The sequence below is a fragment of the Diadema setosum genome, chromosome 16 (genome assembly GCF_964275005.1).
Source record: "Diadema setosum chromosome 16, eeDiaSeto1, whole genome shotgun sequence".
Classification (NCBI taxonomy): domain Eukaryota; kingdom Metazoa; phylum Echinodermata; class Echinoidea; order Diadematoida; family Diadematidae; genus Diadema; species Diadema setosum.
In genome coordinates, this window is record NC_092700.1 from 7,512,818 (window position 1) to 7,529,353 (window position 16,536).

Below are 16,536 nucleotides of genomic sequence, written 5' to 3' on the forward strand. Positions count from 1 at the left end.
ATGAAAAATGGAGGGCACACTTTCGATAGCCCAAAGTCTCAGCTACAACATATTAAAATCAGGGAGAAATTCACCGAAGCATAAGTGATCTAGTGCTCGATAAAGACTATCATGTCAATTTTCACATCTACAAAAATTCCCTCCCATAGAGATAACACGTCATAACGAAGATAAAGAAAGAAGTACATATGACCTTTGACCCCACTTTGCACAGCCAAGATGGCATCTGAGCAAAAAGTGGTTATTTTGTGAAATGATCCTTGTAACATTGTCTTTACGTGTGCAAAATATGGAAAAGATAGGACATGTATTCACCAAGATACAAGATGATACATTTATGACCTTTGACCCTAATTTACATACCCAAGATTACGTCTGATCAAGTAGTTGTTATTTCATGAAATAATGTACGTGACATGAACTAACCATGTGCAAAATATTGGGCTGATAGGGCTTGTTTTTCTTGAGTTTTTGTAAAGAAAGTTGCAAAAAGAAAGGAATATCTCAATACATCGAAGATAAGCTTTAATTTCAACCAAGTTTTTGGACGTGATCCCGACACCGTATGAAAAAACGAAGGGCACACTAACGATAGCGCAAAGTCTCAGCTACAACATATCAAAATCTGGGAGAAATTCACCGAAGCATAAGTGAGCTAGTGCTCGAAAAAGACAGTCATGTCAATTTTCATTTCCAGAAAAACTGCACTCCCATAGAGATAACACGTAAACTGGTCAAATTTAACAAGATTACTTTCAATCCATTTTTACGAGGTGATGCCGTCATCCAATCAAAATGTTGTTATTACATTTATGAAAGAACATTTAATAAGCTACAACATACTGAAATCTGGGTGGAAATTGGCAAAGGATAAGTGAGATACGCTCGAGTGAACCTGAAATTTGATGACGTCATTTTGAAAATTTACTTTTTTAATTTTATTAAGAAATTTGATATCTTTTAATCATTTTTCCAGCATCGCCAACCCGTGAATTTACATGTACAACTCATCAGCTTTCAGAATATGTAAAGAAAATGGGGGGTCACCGTCCATCCTGACGAGTAAAATCGGATTAAAAATTGGCAGTTTTTTGGCATTGTTGGACTGTATATCGCCATTGACGCGCGCGCGGAATTTCAACTTTGACGGGTCCGTATGACGTCATATTGAGTCGGATTGACTTGAAACTTGGTAGAAATATTCCTTGACATTTAAAGCATCCGATAAGTGTGAAGAAACGGGAAATTTCTATTGCGTATGAGCTGTGCGTGCGTATATGTGCGCGCGCGTACGCGTCCGTCCAATTTTTTCAATTTTTCAAAAAATGCTCCAAATGTTCTGAAACGTGTGCAAAAAAAATTTGAGCTCGATTTGAGCATACAAATATTTCAACGCGCGCGTACGCGCACGTTTTAAGAGAAAATATGAATTTTGATTATATGAGTAGAATGCGCTTGACCTGAAATATATGTGACGTAAATTTCATTGAAAATTTTCATTCCATTAAAGAGATATGATTGAGAATGTGTTTTCATATAATGACGTCATAGTGACGTCACGGTCGACTAATCACTATGATTTTGTTAGGAGGATCGTCTTTGGGACATGATACATGTATGGTATAATTTTGACATTGATAGGAAGAGGACTTTCCGAGATTAGCGTTACACAACTTTTGCGGAGAAAGAAGAAGAAAAAGAAGAAGAACAAAGAATCAGTACAGATACAGAAGGTGATCCGAGAGGATACTCGGATCACCTAACTAGACTTGGAATTTGTCAACACTGACAAATTAGGTGATCCGATCTGTTCGTAAATCAACGATTTGAGTCTCCTGATCCCAATAGGCATGACCATACCGGTTTCATCTGTGTTTAGTGGACATTGGCCGTGTGATGTTTGGATTCTCATTTAGAAAAGGGAGTCAGACCTGCCATCTATGGTACACAATTCCGTATACACTAACGAAGATACAGAATGAAGTATATTTGACCTTTGACCCACTTTGCACAGACAAGATGGCATCTGAGCAAAAAGTGGTTATTTTGTGAAATGATCCTTGTAACATGGTCTTTACGTGTGCAAAATATGGGAAAGATAGGACATGTATTCATTAAGATACAGGATGATACATTTATGACCTTTGACCCTAATTTACATACCCAAGATGACGTCTGATCAAGTAGTTGTTATTTTATGAAATAATGTACGTGACATGAACTAAACATGTGCAAAATATGGGGGTGATAAGGCCTGTTTTTCTTGAGTTATTGTAAAGAAAGTTGCAGAAAGAAAGAAATATCTCAATACATCGAAGATAAGTTTTAATTTCAACCACGTTTTTTGACATGATCCCGACATCGTATGAAAAATAGAGGGCACACTTTCGATAACCCAAAGTCTCAGCTACAACATATTAAAATCTGGGAGAAATTCACCGAAGCATAAGTGACCTAGTGCTCGATAAAGACTATCATGTCAATTTTCACATCTACAAAAATTCCCTCCCATAGAGATAACACGTCATAACGAAGATAAAGAAAGAAGTACATATGACCTTTGACCCCACTTTGCACAGCCAAGATGGCATCTGAGCAAAAAGTGGTTATTTTGTGAAATGATCCTTGTAACATGGTCTTTACGTGTGCAAAATATGGAAAAGATAGGACATGTATTCACCAAGATACAAGATGATACATTTATGACCTTTGACCCTAATTTACATACCCAAGATGGCGTCTGATCAAGTAGTTGTTATTTTATGAAATAATGTAAGTGACATGAACTAAACATGTGCAAAATATTGGGCTGATAGGGCTTGTTTTTCTTGAGTTTTTGTAAAGAAAGTTGCAAAAAGAAAGGAATATCTCAATACATCGAAGATAAGCTTTAATTTCAACCAAGTTTTTTGACGTGATCCCGACACCGTATGAAAAAACGAAGGGCACGCTTACGATAGCGCAAAGTCTCAGCTACAACATATCAAAATCTGGGAGAAATTCACCGAAGCATAAGTGAGCTAGTGCTCGAAAAAGACAGTCATGTCAATTTTCATTTCCAGAAAAACTGCACTCCCATAGAGATAACACGTAAACTGGTCAAATTTGACAAGATTACTTTCAATCCATTTTTACGAGGTGATGCCGTCATCCAATCAAAATGTTGTTATTACATTTATGAAAGTGCATTTAATAAGCTACAACATACTGAAATCTGGGTGGAAATTGGCAAAGGATAAGTGAGATACGCTCGAGTGAACCTGAAATTTGATGACGTCATTTTGAAAATTTACTTTTTTAATTTTATTAAGAAATTTGATATCTTTTAATCATTTTTCCAGCATCGCCAACCCATGAATTGACATGTACAACTCATCAGCTTTCAGAATATGTAAAGAAAATGGGGGGTCACCGTCCATCCTGACGAGTAAAATCGGATTAAACATTGGCAGTTTTTTGGCATTGTTGGACTGTATATCGCCATTGACGCGCGCGCGGAATTTCAACTTTGACGGGTCCATATGACGTCATATTGAGTCGGATTGACTTGAAACTTAGTAGAAATATTCCTTGACATTTAAAGCATCCGATAAGTGTGAAAAAACGGGAAATTTCTATTGCGTATGAGCTGTGCGTGCGTATATGTGCGCGCGCGTACGCGTCCGTCCAATTTTTTCAATTTTTTAAAAAATGCTCCAAATGTTCTGAAACGTGTGCAAAAAAAAATTTGAGCTCGATTTGAGCATACAAATATTTCAACGCGCGCGTACGCGCACGTTTTAAGAGAAAATATGAATTTTGATTATATGAGTAGAATGCGCTTGACCTGAAATATATGTGACGTAAATTTCATTGAAAATTTTCATTCCATTAAAGAGATATGATTGAGAATGTGTTTTCATATAATGACGTCATAGTGACGTCACGGTCGACTAATCACTATGATTTTATTATAAGGATCGTCTTTGGGACATGATACATGTATGGTATAATTTTGACATTGATAGGAAGAGGACTTTCCGAGATTAGCGTTACACAACTTTTGCGGAGAAAGAAGAAGAAAAAGAAGAAGAAGAACAAAGAATCAGTACAGATACAGAAGGTGATCCGAGAGGATACTCGGATCACCTAACTAGACTCGGAATTTGTCAAGACTGACAAATTAGGTGATCCGATTTTTTTTTAATCAATGATTCGAGTCCTGATCGCAATAGGCATGACCATATAGGTTTCATCTGTGTTTAGAGACATTGGCCGTGTGATATTTGGATTCTCATTTAGAAAAGGGATTCAGACCTGCCATCTTAGGTACCGAATTCCGTATACACTATCGAAGATACAGAATGAAGTATATTTGACCATTGACCCCACTTTGCACCCCCAAGATGGCATCTGGGCAAAAAGTAGTTATTTTGTGAAATGATTCTTGTAACATGGTCTTTGCGTGTGCAAAATATGGGAAAGATAAGACATGTATTCACCAAGATACAGGATGAAACATTTATGACCTTTGACCCTAATTTACATACACAAGATGGTGTCTGATCAAGTAGTTGTTATTTTATGAAATAATGTACGTAACATGAACTAAATATGTGCAAAATATGGGGGTCATAGGGGCTGTTTTTCTTGAGTTGTTGCAAAGAAAGTTGGAAAAAGAAAGAAATAGGAAAATACATCGAAGATAAGCTTTAATTTCAACCACGTTTTTGGACGTGATCCCGACACCATTTGAAGACAAAGGGCACACGTACGATAGCGCAAAGTTTCAGCTACAACATATTAAAATCTGGAAGGAATTCACCGAAGGGTAAGTGAGTTAGTGCTCGATAAAGACAATCATGTCAATTTTCACATATAGAGAAATCCTCTCCCATAGACATAGCACGTCACAACGAAGATAAAGAAAGAAGTACATATGACCTTTGACCCCACTTTGCACAGAGAAGATGGCATCTGAGCAAAAAGTGGTTATTTTGTGAAATGATCCTTGTAAAATGGTCTTTACGTGTGCAAAATATGGGAAAGATAGGACATGTATTTACCAAGATACAGGATGAAACATTTATGACCTTTGACCCTAATTTACATACCCAAGATGACGTCTGATAAAGTAGTTGTTATTTTATGAAATAATATACGTGACATGAACTAAACATGTGCAAAATATGGTGGTGATAGGGTATGTTTTTCTTGAGTTATTGCAAAGAAAGTTGCAGAAAGAAAGAAATATTTCAATACATCGAAGATAAGCTTTAATTTCAACCATGTTTTTGGACGTGATGCCGACTCCGTATGAAAAAACGGAGGGAACACTTACGATAGCCCAAAGTCTCAGCTACAACATACTAAAATATGGGAGAAATTCACCGAAGCATAAGTGAGCTAGTGCTCGATAAAGATAGTCATGTCAGTTTTCATTTCCAGAAAAACTGCACTCCCATAGAGATAACACGTAAACTGGTCAAATTTGACAATGTTACTTTCAATCCCTTTTTACGAGGTGATGCCGTCATCCAATCAAAATGTTGTTATTATATGAATGAAAGAACATTTAATAAGCTACAACATATTGAAATTTGGATGAAAATAAACAAAAGAATAAGTGAGATACGCTTGAGTGAAATTGAAATTTGATGACGTCATTTTGAAAATTTACTTTTTTTACTTTAGTAAGAAATTCGATATCTTGTAATCAGTTTTTCAGCATTGCCAACCCATGAAATGACATGTTCAACTCATCAGCTTTCAAAATATGTCAAGAAAATGGGGGGTCACCGTCCATCCTAACGAGTAAAATCGGATTGAAAATTGGCGGTTTTTTGGCATAGTTGCACTGTATATCGCCATTGACGCGCGCGCGGAATTTCAACTTTGACGGGCCCGTATGACGTCATATTGAGTCGGATTGACTTGAAACTTGGTAGAAATATTCCCTGACATTTCAGGCATCCGATAAGTGTGAAAAAACGGGAAATTTCTATTGCACATGAGCTGTGCGTGCGTATATGTGCGCGCGCGTACGCGTCCGTCCAATTTTTTCAATTTTTCAGGAAATGCTCCAAATGATCTGAAACGTGTGCAAAAAAATTTTGAGCTCGATCTGAGCATACAAATATTTCAACGCGCGCGTACGCGTGCGTTTTAAGATAAATATGAATTCTGAGAATATGAGTAAAATGCGCATAAGTTGAAATGTATGTGACGTAAATTTCAGTGCAAAATTCTATTCCATTAATGAGATATGAATGAAAATGTGTTTTCATATAATGACGTCATAGTGACGTCACGGTCGACTGATCACTATGATTTTATAAAATTTGTCGTCTTTGGGACATGATACATATATGGTATAAATTTGACATTGATAGGAAGAGCACTTTCTGAGCTAATCGATACACAACTTTTGAGGAGAAATAAAGAAGAAGAAAAAGAAGAAGAACACCCAAAGAATCCGTACAGATACAGAAGGTGATCCGAGAGGATACTCGGATCACCTAACTAGAGATTGTAAGTTGTCATCACTGACAAATTAAGGTGATCCGATTTCTTTTTTAATCAATGATTCGAGTCGTGATAGTGCAAAGTCTCAGCTACAACATAATAAAATCTGAGAGAAATTCACCGAAGCATAAGTAAGATAGTGCTCGATAAAGAGAGTCATGTCAATTTTCACATCTAAAAAATTCCCTCCCATAGAGATAACACGTCATAGCGAAAATAGAAAAAGAAGTACATATGACCTTTGACCCCACTTTGCACAGACAAGATGGCATCTGAGCAAAAAGTGGTTATTTCATGAAATGATCACTGTAACATGGTCTTTACATGTGCAAAATATGGGAAAGATAGGACATGTATTCACCAAGATACAGGATGAAACATCTATGACGTTTGACCCTAATTTACATACCCAAGATGGCGTCTGATCAAGTCGTTGTTAGTTTATGAAATAATGTTCGTGACATGAAATAAACATGTGCAAAATATGGTGGTGATAGGGTATGTTTTTCTTGAGTTATTGCACATAACGTTGCAAAAAGAAAGAAATATTTCAATACATCGAAGATAAACTATAATTCCAAGTAAGTTTTTTGACGTGATCCCGACATCATATGAAAAAACGAAGGGCACACTCAAGATAGCCCAAAGTCTCAGCTACAACATATTAAAATCTGGGAAAAATTCACCGAAGCATAAGTGAGCTAGCGCTCGAAAAAGATAGTCATGTCAATTTTCACTTCCAGAAAAACTGCTCTCCCATAGAAATAACACGTAAACTGGTCAAATTTTACAAGGATACTTTCAATCCATTTTTACGAGGTGATGACGTCATCCAATCAAAACTTTGTAATTATAAATATGAAAGAACATTAAATAAGCTACAACATACTGAAAGTTAGGTGAAAATCGGCAAAGGATAAGGGAGATACGCTCGAGTAAACTTGAATTTTGATGACGTCATTTTGAAAATTTACTTTTTTTACTTTATTAAGAAATTTGATATCTTTTAATCATTTTTTCAGTATCGCCAACCCATGAAATGATATGTACAACTCATCAGCTTTCAAAATATGTAAAGAAAATGGGGGGTCACCGTCCATCCTGACGAGTAAAATCGGATTTAAATTTGGCGGTTTTTTGGCATTGTTGCACTGTATATCGCCATTGACGCGCGCGCGGAATTTCAACTTTGACGGGCCCGTATGACGTCATATTGAGTCGGATTGACTTGAAACTTGGTAGAAACATTCCTTGACATTTCAGACATCCGATACGTGTAAAAAAACGGGAAATTTCTATTGCATATGAGCTGTGCGTGCGTATATGCGCGCGCGCGTACGCGTCCGTCGATTTTTTCTGAAATACTCCAAATGACCTGAAACGTGTGCAAAACAATTTTGAGCTCGTTTGGAGCATTTTAAAATTTCAACGCGCGCGTACGCGCTCGTTTACTATGAACTTGACTAAATTTTATGAAATATATCAATAGAACTTGACTTGAACTATATGATATGTAAATTTCATTGAGAAAATCCATTCCATTAATGAGATACGAATGTGAACGTGTTTTCAGATAATGACGTCATAGTGACGTCATGGTTGACTGATCACAGTGATACATTAGATCTGTCGTCCTTATGACGTGATACATATATGGTATCAGTTTAGAAGTGATAGGTGAATGACTTTTTGAGTTAACCGCTGCACAACATTTGAGGAGAAAGAAATAAAGAAGAAGAAGAAGAAGAAGAAGAAAGAATCCGTACAGATACAATAGGTGATCCGAGAGGATACTCGAATCACCTAACAAAGAATCAGTACAGATACAGAAGGTGATCCGAGAGGATACTCGGATCACCTAATACCTACTACAATCTTGTGTCATTGAGGAAACTCAGTTACCCCACGATTTGATTCTCTTGGATTTTCAATTGTGATCTGTCTCACCATCACCATGTCAAAATTGCAGAAAGAGATTAACCAATAGAAATCTCATACAGAAGTTTTCCCGCGAAGTTCGAAGTATATAATAAGAGTTGCATCTTTCGATCCCGGCCTTCTCAAAACTTGCTTAGGATCTGGCTTTATTTCCTACAGTTTCTGTTGTAAGTTTCATGAAATAGACTGAAAGACGGGGTAATTACGTAATCATATGTTATACACTCAAACAATGAATATCTTCAGGGCTTAATTTCTTGATTTGTTCTGTCTGCAAGTCCATGCATGAATTCATGAAGTCGCGAATATTTGTAAAGGATAGACGACTCATGGCTTTAAGTTTCCTGTCCGAAGGCCTGGAAGCTGAGGATATCAGGGCCCCATTTCATAAAAGATGTTAGGATAGCAACTCTTGCTGGAATGGCAACTTCCAACAGCAGCAGCCAATCAGGAAGCTGAATTTATGTCGTTACCATGACAATTGCCATTCTAGCAAGAGTTGCTATCCTATCAACTTTTTTTTTTTTATGAAATGTGGCCCTGGTGCCCATGCCTATGGGTGCACAACCGACACAGGCGAGCGGACTCTAACCACCCGAAAGTTTAGGGCCTGGAGAATTTGATGAAAACAAGGGAATAAACTAATACTTTACCAATCCTCTTTGGTGACGTGTGACATTTTTAAAAATGACAGTCGCCCTCGCAGGTTTTTTGAAGTTATATACTTGCGTGGACCAGAAAAAAAAAACCACCTACACGTTGTTGTTTTTTTTCTCAAATCGTCACTTGTGTGTTTTTGTTTGTATATCCTGAAGGTACAACTTGGATGCAGCAAATTATGCTTCTCGTAAGCTTTGAAGGCGATACAAGCAAGCTGGAAGGAGATCACGTCCTGTTCCGAATCCCGTTCCTAGAAATTGTAAGCACGAGAAACCATCCCAATGTGAGTTTGTGAGTCCCAATTATAACGGTGAGATCTAGTTTGTTTAAGTACACTGGGAACATGCACGCAAACAGTCCTTGGTTATTTGCGTTTCTGTTGCTTGTTGGTTGATTTTGTCCTGATATCCTCTTGATACAGCTGTATCTATATGCATAGGCCTACGTTGTCATCGTGAAACTTGCGTCGCTGTCGTCAAGTGAATAAGGGGTGCACGTTTCGAGTTCCACACCCACGTATCATAAAGCCCACGAGTCATATAGCCTACGAGTTATAGGCCTACAGCCTACGAGTCATACAGCCCATGAGTTCGACGCTAAGCAAACAAGGCCACGAGACCGCCAAAGCCCGTTGTTAAAATATGTAAATCTTGGGCTGTTCTACCTAGTGTCTAACTCATGGGCCCTATTTGCCTAGGGCGGGGCCTAGGGTCAAACTTATGGGTTGTATGACTCGTAGGCTGTTTGACTCGTGGGTGTCTCGTGGGATGGCTCCGATCCAATCCCGCCCATTGCTTATAAATCTCCCTTGGCATTATTATCGATACCTGGCAATGCTGGGGTGGAAACAATGGCTGAACCATTCAAAAGAACAGCGTTTGATAAGACTACCATTCTTAATGCTCTGAGTCCGACATTAATTCTCTTTCCGTATTGTTATGTGTGTGAAATTTGTGCATGTTATGATATCATGATTCATCGGCACAGAAGGGATCGAACAAAGTGCAATGTTAAATGCAAACAGTCTCGATCTTAGGTGCAGGCCGAGATGGGCTGTCTGGATAATGGGAAAAGGCTAGCTAATTACAAAAAAAAAAGGGGGGGGGGGCATTCCAGACAATCTGTGTAATGTCACATAACATAGTACTTTAATCGACATCCATGAATACATTTGTTGGATTTAGTGGTCTAAGAGCAGATACACTAACGCTGCTATGAAAAACCAAAGACATAATAAACTAAACAAGGATGATGACATCGGAGGCTAACATGTTCCATAATAAACGTAATTACATAGCAATCGTGACAATACCGCTTGCTTGACAAGTTCACCTATTTAGAATTTATGCATGCGTTCTTCTTTGGCTCTGCTTCATAAGCTGCGTTCAGACGGAGGCAGTTTTGGTCGGAGTTACTTCGGAGGAAGGGTCGGAGGAAGCTTGGTCGGAGGAAGGTCGGAGGAAAGATCGGAGTAGTGCCCGTCTGAACAAGGTCGTGGTAACTTCCTCCGGTCGGGGAAACTTACCACGACCTCTTCCTCCGACCAAGATACTCCTGAGTTGTTGTTGTTTTTTTTTTTTTTTTTTTTTTTCAGGAGTACAGTATCTCGCTACCACGACTAGCCGGTCGGAGTAAATTGCCCCTTGCGGACAAGCCCTCGGAGTATCTATGACCTTACCAACCTTATACAACCTAGGTAAAACTTCCGGAGTCAAATGCGAGTACACGTGCGCGTGCAGTACAATTCTAACTTAGTCGATCGCGACGGAGAAGCTAGCGCTCAGAAATTCTCATCAACAAGATTGGAGAAGATAAATGTCGCTGGTGAAAAACAATGGTACGGTCGACGTGCGCCGGCCGCGGCGCTGCCACTTCCGGAAGTTACACCGACCCTCCACGGTGATCCCCGCAAAGGCCGTGGTAAATCGGTTTCTTCCCACGACCGTCGTGTGGACACAGGGTCGTGGTAATATAAGCATAAATTTGAAATCTAATTGCTGCGCCATAAAATTTTACTCCGACTAGAAATGCGTCTATATATATCATCATTATTGTTCAATGTGATTTTTATTATAAATTTTGAAAAGATTCTTATTCCCTAAAGCAATCACTGTAAATTCTCAAACTCTTTCCCTTTATAACTAATTTATAGGATGTTCAAATGTAATACTTTTTAAGAATCGTTCTGGAGGAATCCTTGATCTGGGCGCTCGCTCCCGCGGTTCCCTGTTATTAGGGAGCTTCAGATTTTCGGCGCGGACGTTTGAGACGACGAGTGCGTTGGACGTTCTCCTCTCCCCTTGCGTCGTGCAGAAAAGTAGCTTTAGATTACGCCGAGACGCAACTTATAAGAAATAAAATGGCGCCCCCATTTGATCAGGCTAGTGCAAGAAGTGGCTCTCTACGTCGTGAATTGAGAGGACGTAAATATAGCCCAGAACGCGTAGTGAAAAACTTAGACGACGCGAGTTAAAAATAGATCAATTCAATCAATTCAATCATAGTTTATTTCCAATCAACGAAAATCCAAAAAAAAAAACAAAACAAAACATAGTACAAAGTATACATGTGATGAAATATTGTTCAAACGTTTGCAAAAGATTCATGTAATATATATACGAGACAAGTTATAGAACAACATATAACATGTACAATATTTAGGAAAACACTGTATAAATATTTCGTGGGAGAGCGGAAAATGAATTCGATTATGGAAAATAGTGATCCACTAAAAAGTGATCGACTTGATGCGCGTTTTTGCGCATTAACAAAACATGTTTCTTTGTTTTGTTTTATTTTCCTCTGAACGTCCCCGTCGCGAAAATCTAAAGCTTTCTTTTTCCTGCAGATGGCGACAGCTCGGGGCTATGCTGATGTGGTCCGTGACTGGGATTCACCGCGGATGATGAAGAGCCACGCCCTTCCCAAGTTTCTACCGCCAGCCATCAGACCAGACCAGCCCAAGGCCAAGGTTATCTACGTCGTGCGAAACCCGAAGGACGCGGCCGTGTCGTACTACCACTTTTGTCGCTATTTACAAGGGATGCCAGCATACGAGTCGTGGGATGTCTTTTTTGAGGAGTTCATCGCTGGAAGAGGTCTTTAGATTTTTTCGTTTTTTTCACCGATACCATTCTTTTGATACTGTTTGTTTGTTTGTTTGTTTGTTTGTTTTTTGTTTTGTTTAATAGGAGTTTTCGTAATGACATGATTCTTTTTTTTTTCAAAATTTCTTTTTCGTGAGTTAAAAGCTTGGAAGCTTTGTAAGACCATTCCGGCAAAAGCTTGATGTAGCAGGAACGAACATTTCTTTGCAGGTCCTCTCTTGTTCTCCTCCTCCTCCTCCTCCTCGGTATCTTCAGCAGTCCAAGGCATAGCGCATTAATTGTTATCTGATTAAGAGATTTCTGTAATCAGTCAGTCTTTGGAGACAGTGGATATTACGCCATCGAAATAATGGAGGTCGTTGGAGGACTTGTTTGTTATGTTGGAGATGATATGCTTGCCTTTCATGTGCATAATCAGCCATGAATTATTATGAACCATGTGTATATTTCTGAACCTGACCATCATTGATTATATTGTACCATACAGAAACAATGAAATGAAATGAAATGAAATGTAAATTAGATAATGAATGAATGAACCCTAAAGTTTTATTGTTTTTGTTTGTCGTCAACATCAAAGCGCCACAGGGATCATGGTTCGAAAATGTCCTCCCGTGGTGGAAGAAAAGACACCATCCCAATGTGCTCTTTTTGAAGTTTGAGGACATGAAGAAGGTAAGTGTTGCAATGTGCCAACAATTTTCTTTTTTCCGTTTATGCCGAAATTGTTCAAGAGTGGAAATATGCACTGCGAATCAGGGTTTCACCTGCCATAGCTACAAAGGTGAACCTACGGGTGGCGGACAGTTCCGTATGATTATCTGTCTGTCTGTCTGTCTGTCTGTTTGTCTATCTGTTTGTCTGTCTGGCAGGACCCTCGCGGAGCCGTGGTACAGGTGGCACGTTTCATGGGGAAATTTCTTCGCGACGAAGTCATCGACCGCATCGTTGAGGACTCCTCTTTCGGGTCGATGAAACAGAGCGCGAACTCGAATCCGGACTTCATTCTCAAGCGAAGAGAGGAAGGAAAGAAAGAAGGAGCTTCCTTCATGAGGAAAGGTACACTGCAAAAAGTCCAGTGTCAAATGTGAAACACCGAGCTGGTGTTAAATTTCAGGTGCTCTAATGGTGTTAGAATAAAACCCCTCCGAGTGACATTTCAAAATATAAAATTGTCTTTTTAATAGTTACTTAGTTACTGTCGATTTTGTACTTCAACAAGACGATCAAGAATTTTGTGATAAAGTACTTGATTTTTTTTTAATGGTGTGAAGAAATTTACACCACAGTAACACCAGTTGGTGTGGTCTTATATTGAAGCTGGACGGGTGTTATACCATTGGCATTAACACCAGCAATATCAAATTAACACCATGCGGTGTCATTGTTGAATAACACCACCGCAGTGTCAAAAATATCACCAGCTATACAGTGTCGAATTACCACCACGAAGTGCCAGATGAACACTTTTCAACAACACTACAACATACTCTCTACACCTGTGGGTGTGGTCCTCTATTGACACTTGATCGGTGTTAGATTTAACACCCATGGTGTTAAATCTAACACCGATGTTTTTGAGGTGTATAATATATACATGTGTGTGCACTGTAAAAACGTCGGTGTTAGATTTAACACCATGGGTGTTAAATCTAACACCGATCAAACTTCAATAGAGGACCACACCCACAGGTGTAGAAAATGTATTGTGACGGTGTTAAAAAGTGTTCGCCTGGCGCTTCGTGGTGTTAATTTGACATTGTGGCTGGTGATATTTTTGACACCGCGCTAGAGTTAATTCAATAATGACACTGCATGGTGTTGATTTGATATTGGTGGTGTTAATTTCAATGGTATAACACCCGTCCAGCTTCAATAGAGGACCACACCAACTGGTGTTACTGTGGTGTAAATGTATTTATAGATTTTTTTCAAAAATAAAGTACTTTATCGGAAAATTCTTTATCGTCTTGTTGAAGTTCAAAAGTAACAAAAAGTGCAGTAACTAAGAAACTATTAAAAAAAACTATTTTAAATTTTGAAATGACACCCGGAGGTGTTAATCTAACACCATGAATGAGCACCGGAATTTTAACACCAGCTCGGTGTTTCATATTTAACACCGGCCTTTTTGCAGTGTGTGTGTGTGTGTGTGCGTGTGTGTGTAGATGGCTCAGCCAAAGCTGTGCTTCATGAGCTTGGTGTTTGCTTTTTGGAGATACTGGGAAAAGATGACAGAATTCAAGTTGCGGTTACGTGTTACTGCCAAATACTTGGAAATGATCGATAATGGAACAGTTCATATTTTTTTTTGACGTGATTATTAAATGAATGGAGTAATATTAGTAGAACTCGAACACATCAGTTACTTTTTAAAAAGAGAATCGGAAAATCTGTTCAAAAATTGTGAATTTTCATTTTCAGGGCTTCCATTGCTGGAGGAAAAGACTATATACAGCGGACTCCCGTTCTTAACAAAGTTCTGGAGACGCCGTCGGGCAGTTTTATTTCGTTATGTCGAAATTTCCTTATAACAGAACAAATAAACAATGAAAATACATAGAGTGGATAATGTTGAAACATGAATTTTTATTCGTTGTAACCGGAATTTCGTTATAACCATGTTCGTTATAAAGGAAGTGCGCTGTACAGCAATTTGTGATATTACTGCAGGAAAACGATGATTATTAAGTAAATATGAAGAGAATTCGACAAATTTTTATTTTTTACTGAAAAGGGCACATTCCCTTGACTTAATACTGACACCTGTTAAGGGCTACCTTGTTCATCCCTCTTGTTTTCTGAAAGAGGCAAGTCAAGTGCTCTATTATTTTGCTAGATAATCTATGTAAAGATACATGTAGGGCCTACCTATTCTGAATTCTGTTTATATTTCTTTATGTCGTTGTCCTGCAGTGACGTCAGAATCGGCGGCGGCAGTGAAACTTTAGAAATTCATAACTTTTGAACGGATCGTTAAATTTTCCTCGAACTTCCATTGCTGTGTTCTACTAATATACAGTATGTCCCCCCAAAAAATTACAATCAGATTTTCGCATTGATAATACCAAATATGATTAAACTGTCTAAATGCTACTTCAGAGTCTGTCAAGCATGCCATGAGTCTGATTCTTCCAAGTTTAGCACTTCGATGCTCTTGTGTGTGAATACAATAGAACTTGGAGGGAAGAGATTTCTGACATCCTCTACAAAACTCCTCATTTCTCTTTGACCACTGAAGCAAATCGAATGGGGGTTTTCTGTATTGATGTGGGCAATGAGTTATAGTTTCATACCCTGAATTTGTATTTAGATTGATTCACTATCAATCTAAATATCATTGCGGAGGGTCCCGTTGTATTTTTTTTTTTTTGGGGGGGGGGGGGGGGGAGGGGGGACATACGGTATTGCTGCATTAACTCAATCCACACGTGTACATCAATTAACTTGTCTTTTATCAAATGATACCATTATATTTCCTACGCGTTTTTGTTGCTTTTTGCTTTCTTTCACCATCAGGTGCTGTCGGAAATTGGAAGGAATATTTCACGGAGGAACAAAACCACCGATTTGACGAACTCTACGAGAAAGAAATGGAAGGCACTGGACTCGAACTTCAGTTTGAATAGGTTCCCCATGGCTTAGAAATATCCACTTGACCTCCATTAGTGAATCAATCACAGTTTGTGGCATTTGTAACATTCTATCATAACTGACAATTTTATCGTTGTTTATTGTTTAATGTCTTATCAAATTATCTTATTTGTCTTTATTTTTTTTCCGTCAACAAAAATTTCATTTGCGTGCTATGAAGGCTATGAAGGCAATCTGTAAATTAATATGATTGATTCATTGAGATTATCAAAAAACAAACAGAAAAAACACCTGATATAATACAATCATGTTGAAGTCACTGAGTTTACAAATACACATAATCACCATGATAAAACTGTCTGTCCACAGTGCCTATGTAGGCCTAATTACCACTGACAGATATCCCCTTAAAAGGCAAGTTCATTTGAGCATGTTCAACCCTTGAAGCCGGCCCTTTATTTTTAGATTGATTATGAAAGATCACGATAATGTCCCAATCACTGCCAAGATAGCAAAGTAATGTTTCAACCACGGATCTCGACATATGAAGTCACATTAAAAATATTCATACTCATTTAATACTACAGAATACACATGCACTACGTAAATCCGCACGCACACATGTAACACAAACACATACACACACACGCACACACACACACACACACACATACACACACGATACACCAGAGGAACGGAAAACGCGCAAAGAGGAACTCCAAAATCCACATAC

The 16,536-nt window shown here is 38.4% G+C and overlaps 1 protein-coding gene across 1 annotated transcript in view; it reads left to right on the top strand.

Annotated features, from left to right (window-relative positions):
* Positions 1 to 15,838, top strand: part of LOC140240248 (sulfotransferase 1A1-like) — a 32,552-nt gene extending 16,714 nt beyond the window's left edge. The window contains exons 3-8 of the mRNA XM_072320036.1: positions 9,258 to 9,385; positions 11,255 to 11,257; positions 11,951 to 12,200; positions 12,790 to 12,884; positions 13,082 to 13,268; positions 15,729 to 15,838. Coding sequence (XP_072176137.1) covers positions 9,258 to 9,385; positions 11,255 to 11,257; positions 11,951 to 12,200; positions 12,790 to 12,884; positions 13,082 to 13,268; positions 15,729 to 15,838 — 773 coding nt within the window. The remainder of the gene's footprint in view (positions 1 to 9,257; positions 9,386 to 11,254; positions 11,258 to 11,950; positions 12,201 to 12,789; positions 12,885 to 13,081; positions 13,269 to 15,728) is intronic.
* The last annotated feature ends 698 nt before the right edge of the window (positions 15,839 to 16,536 follow it).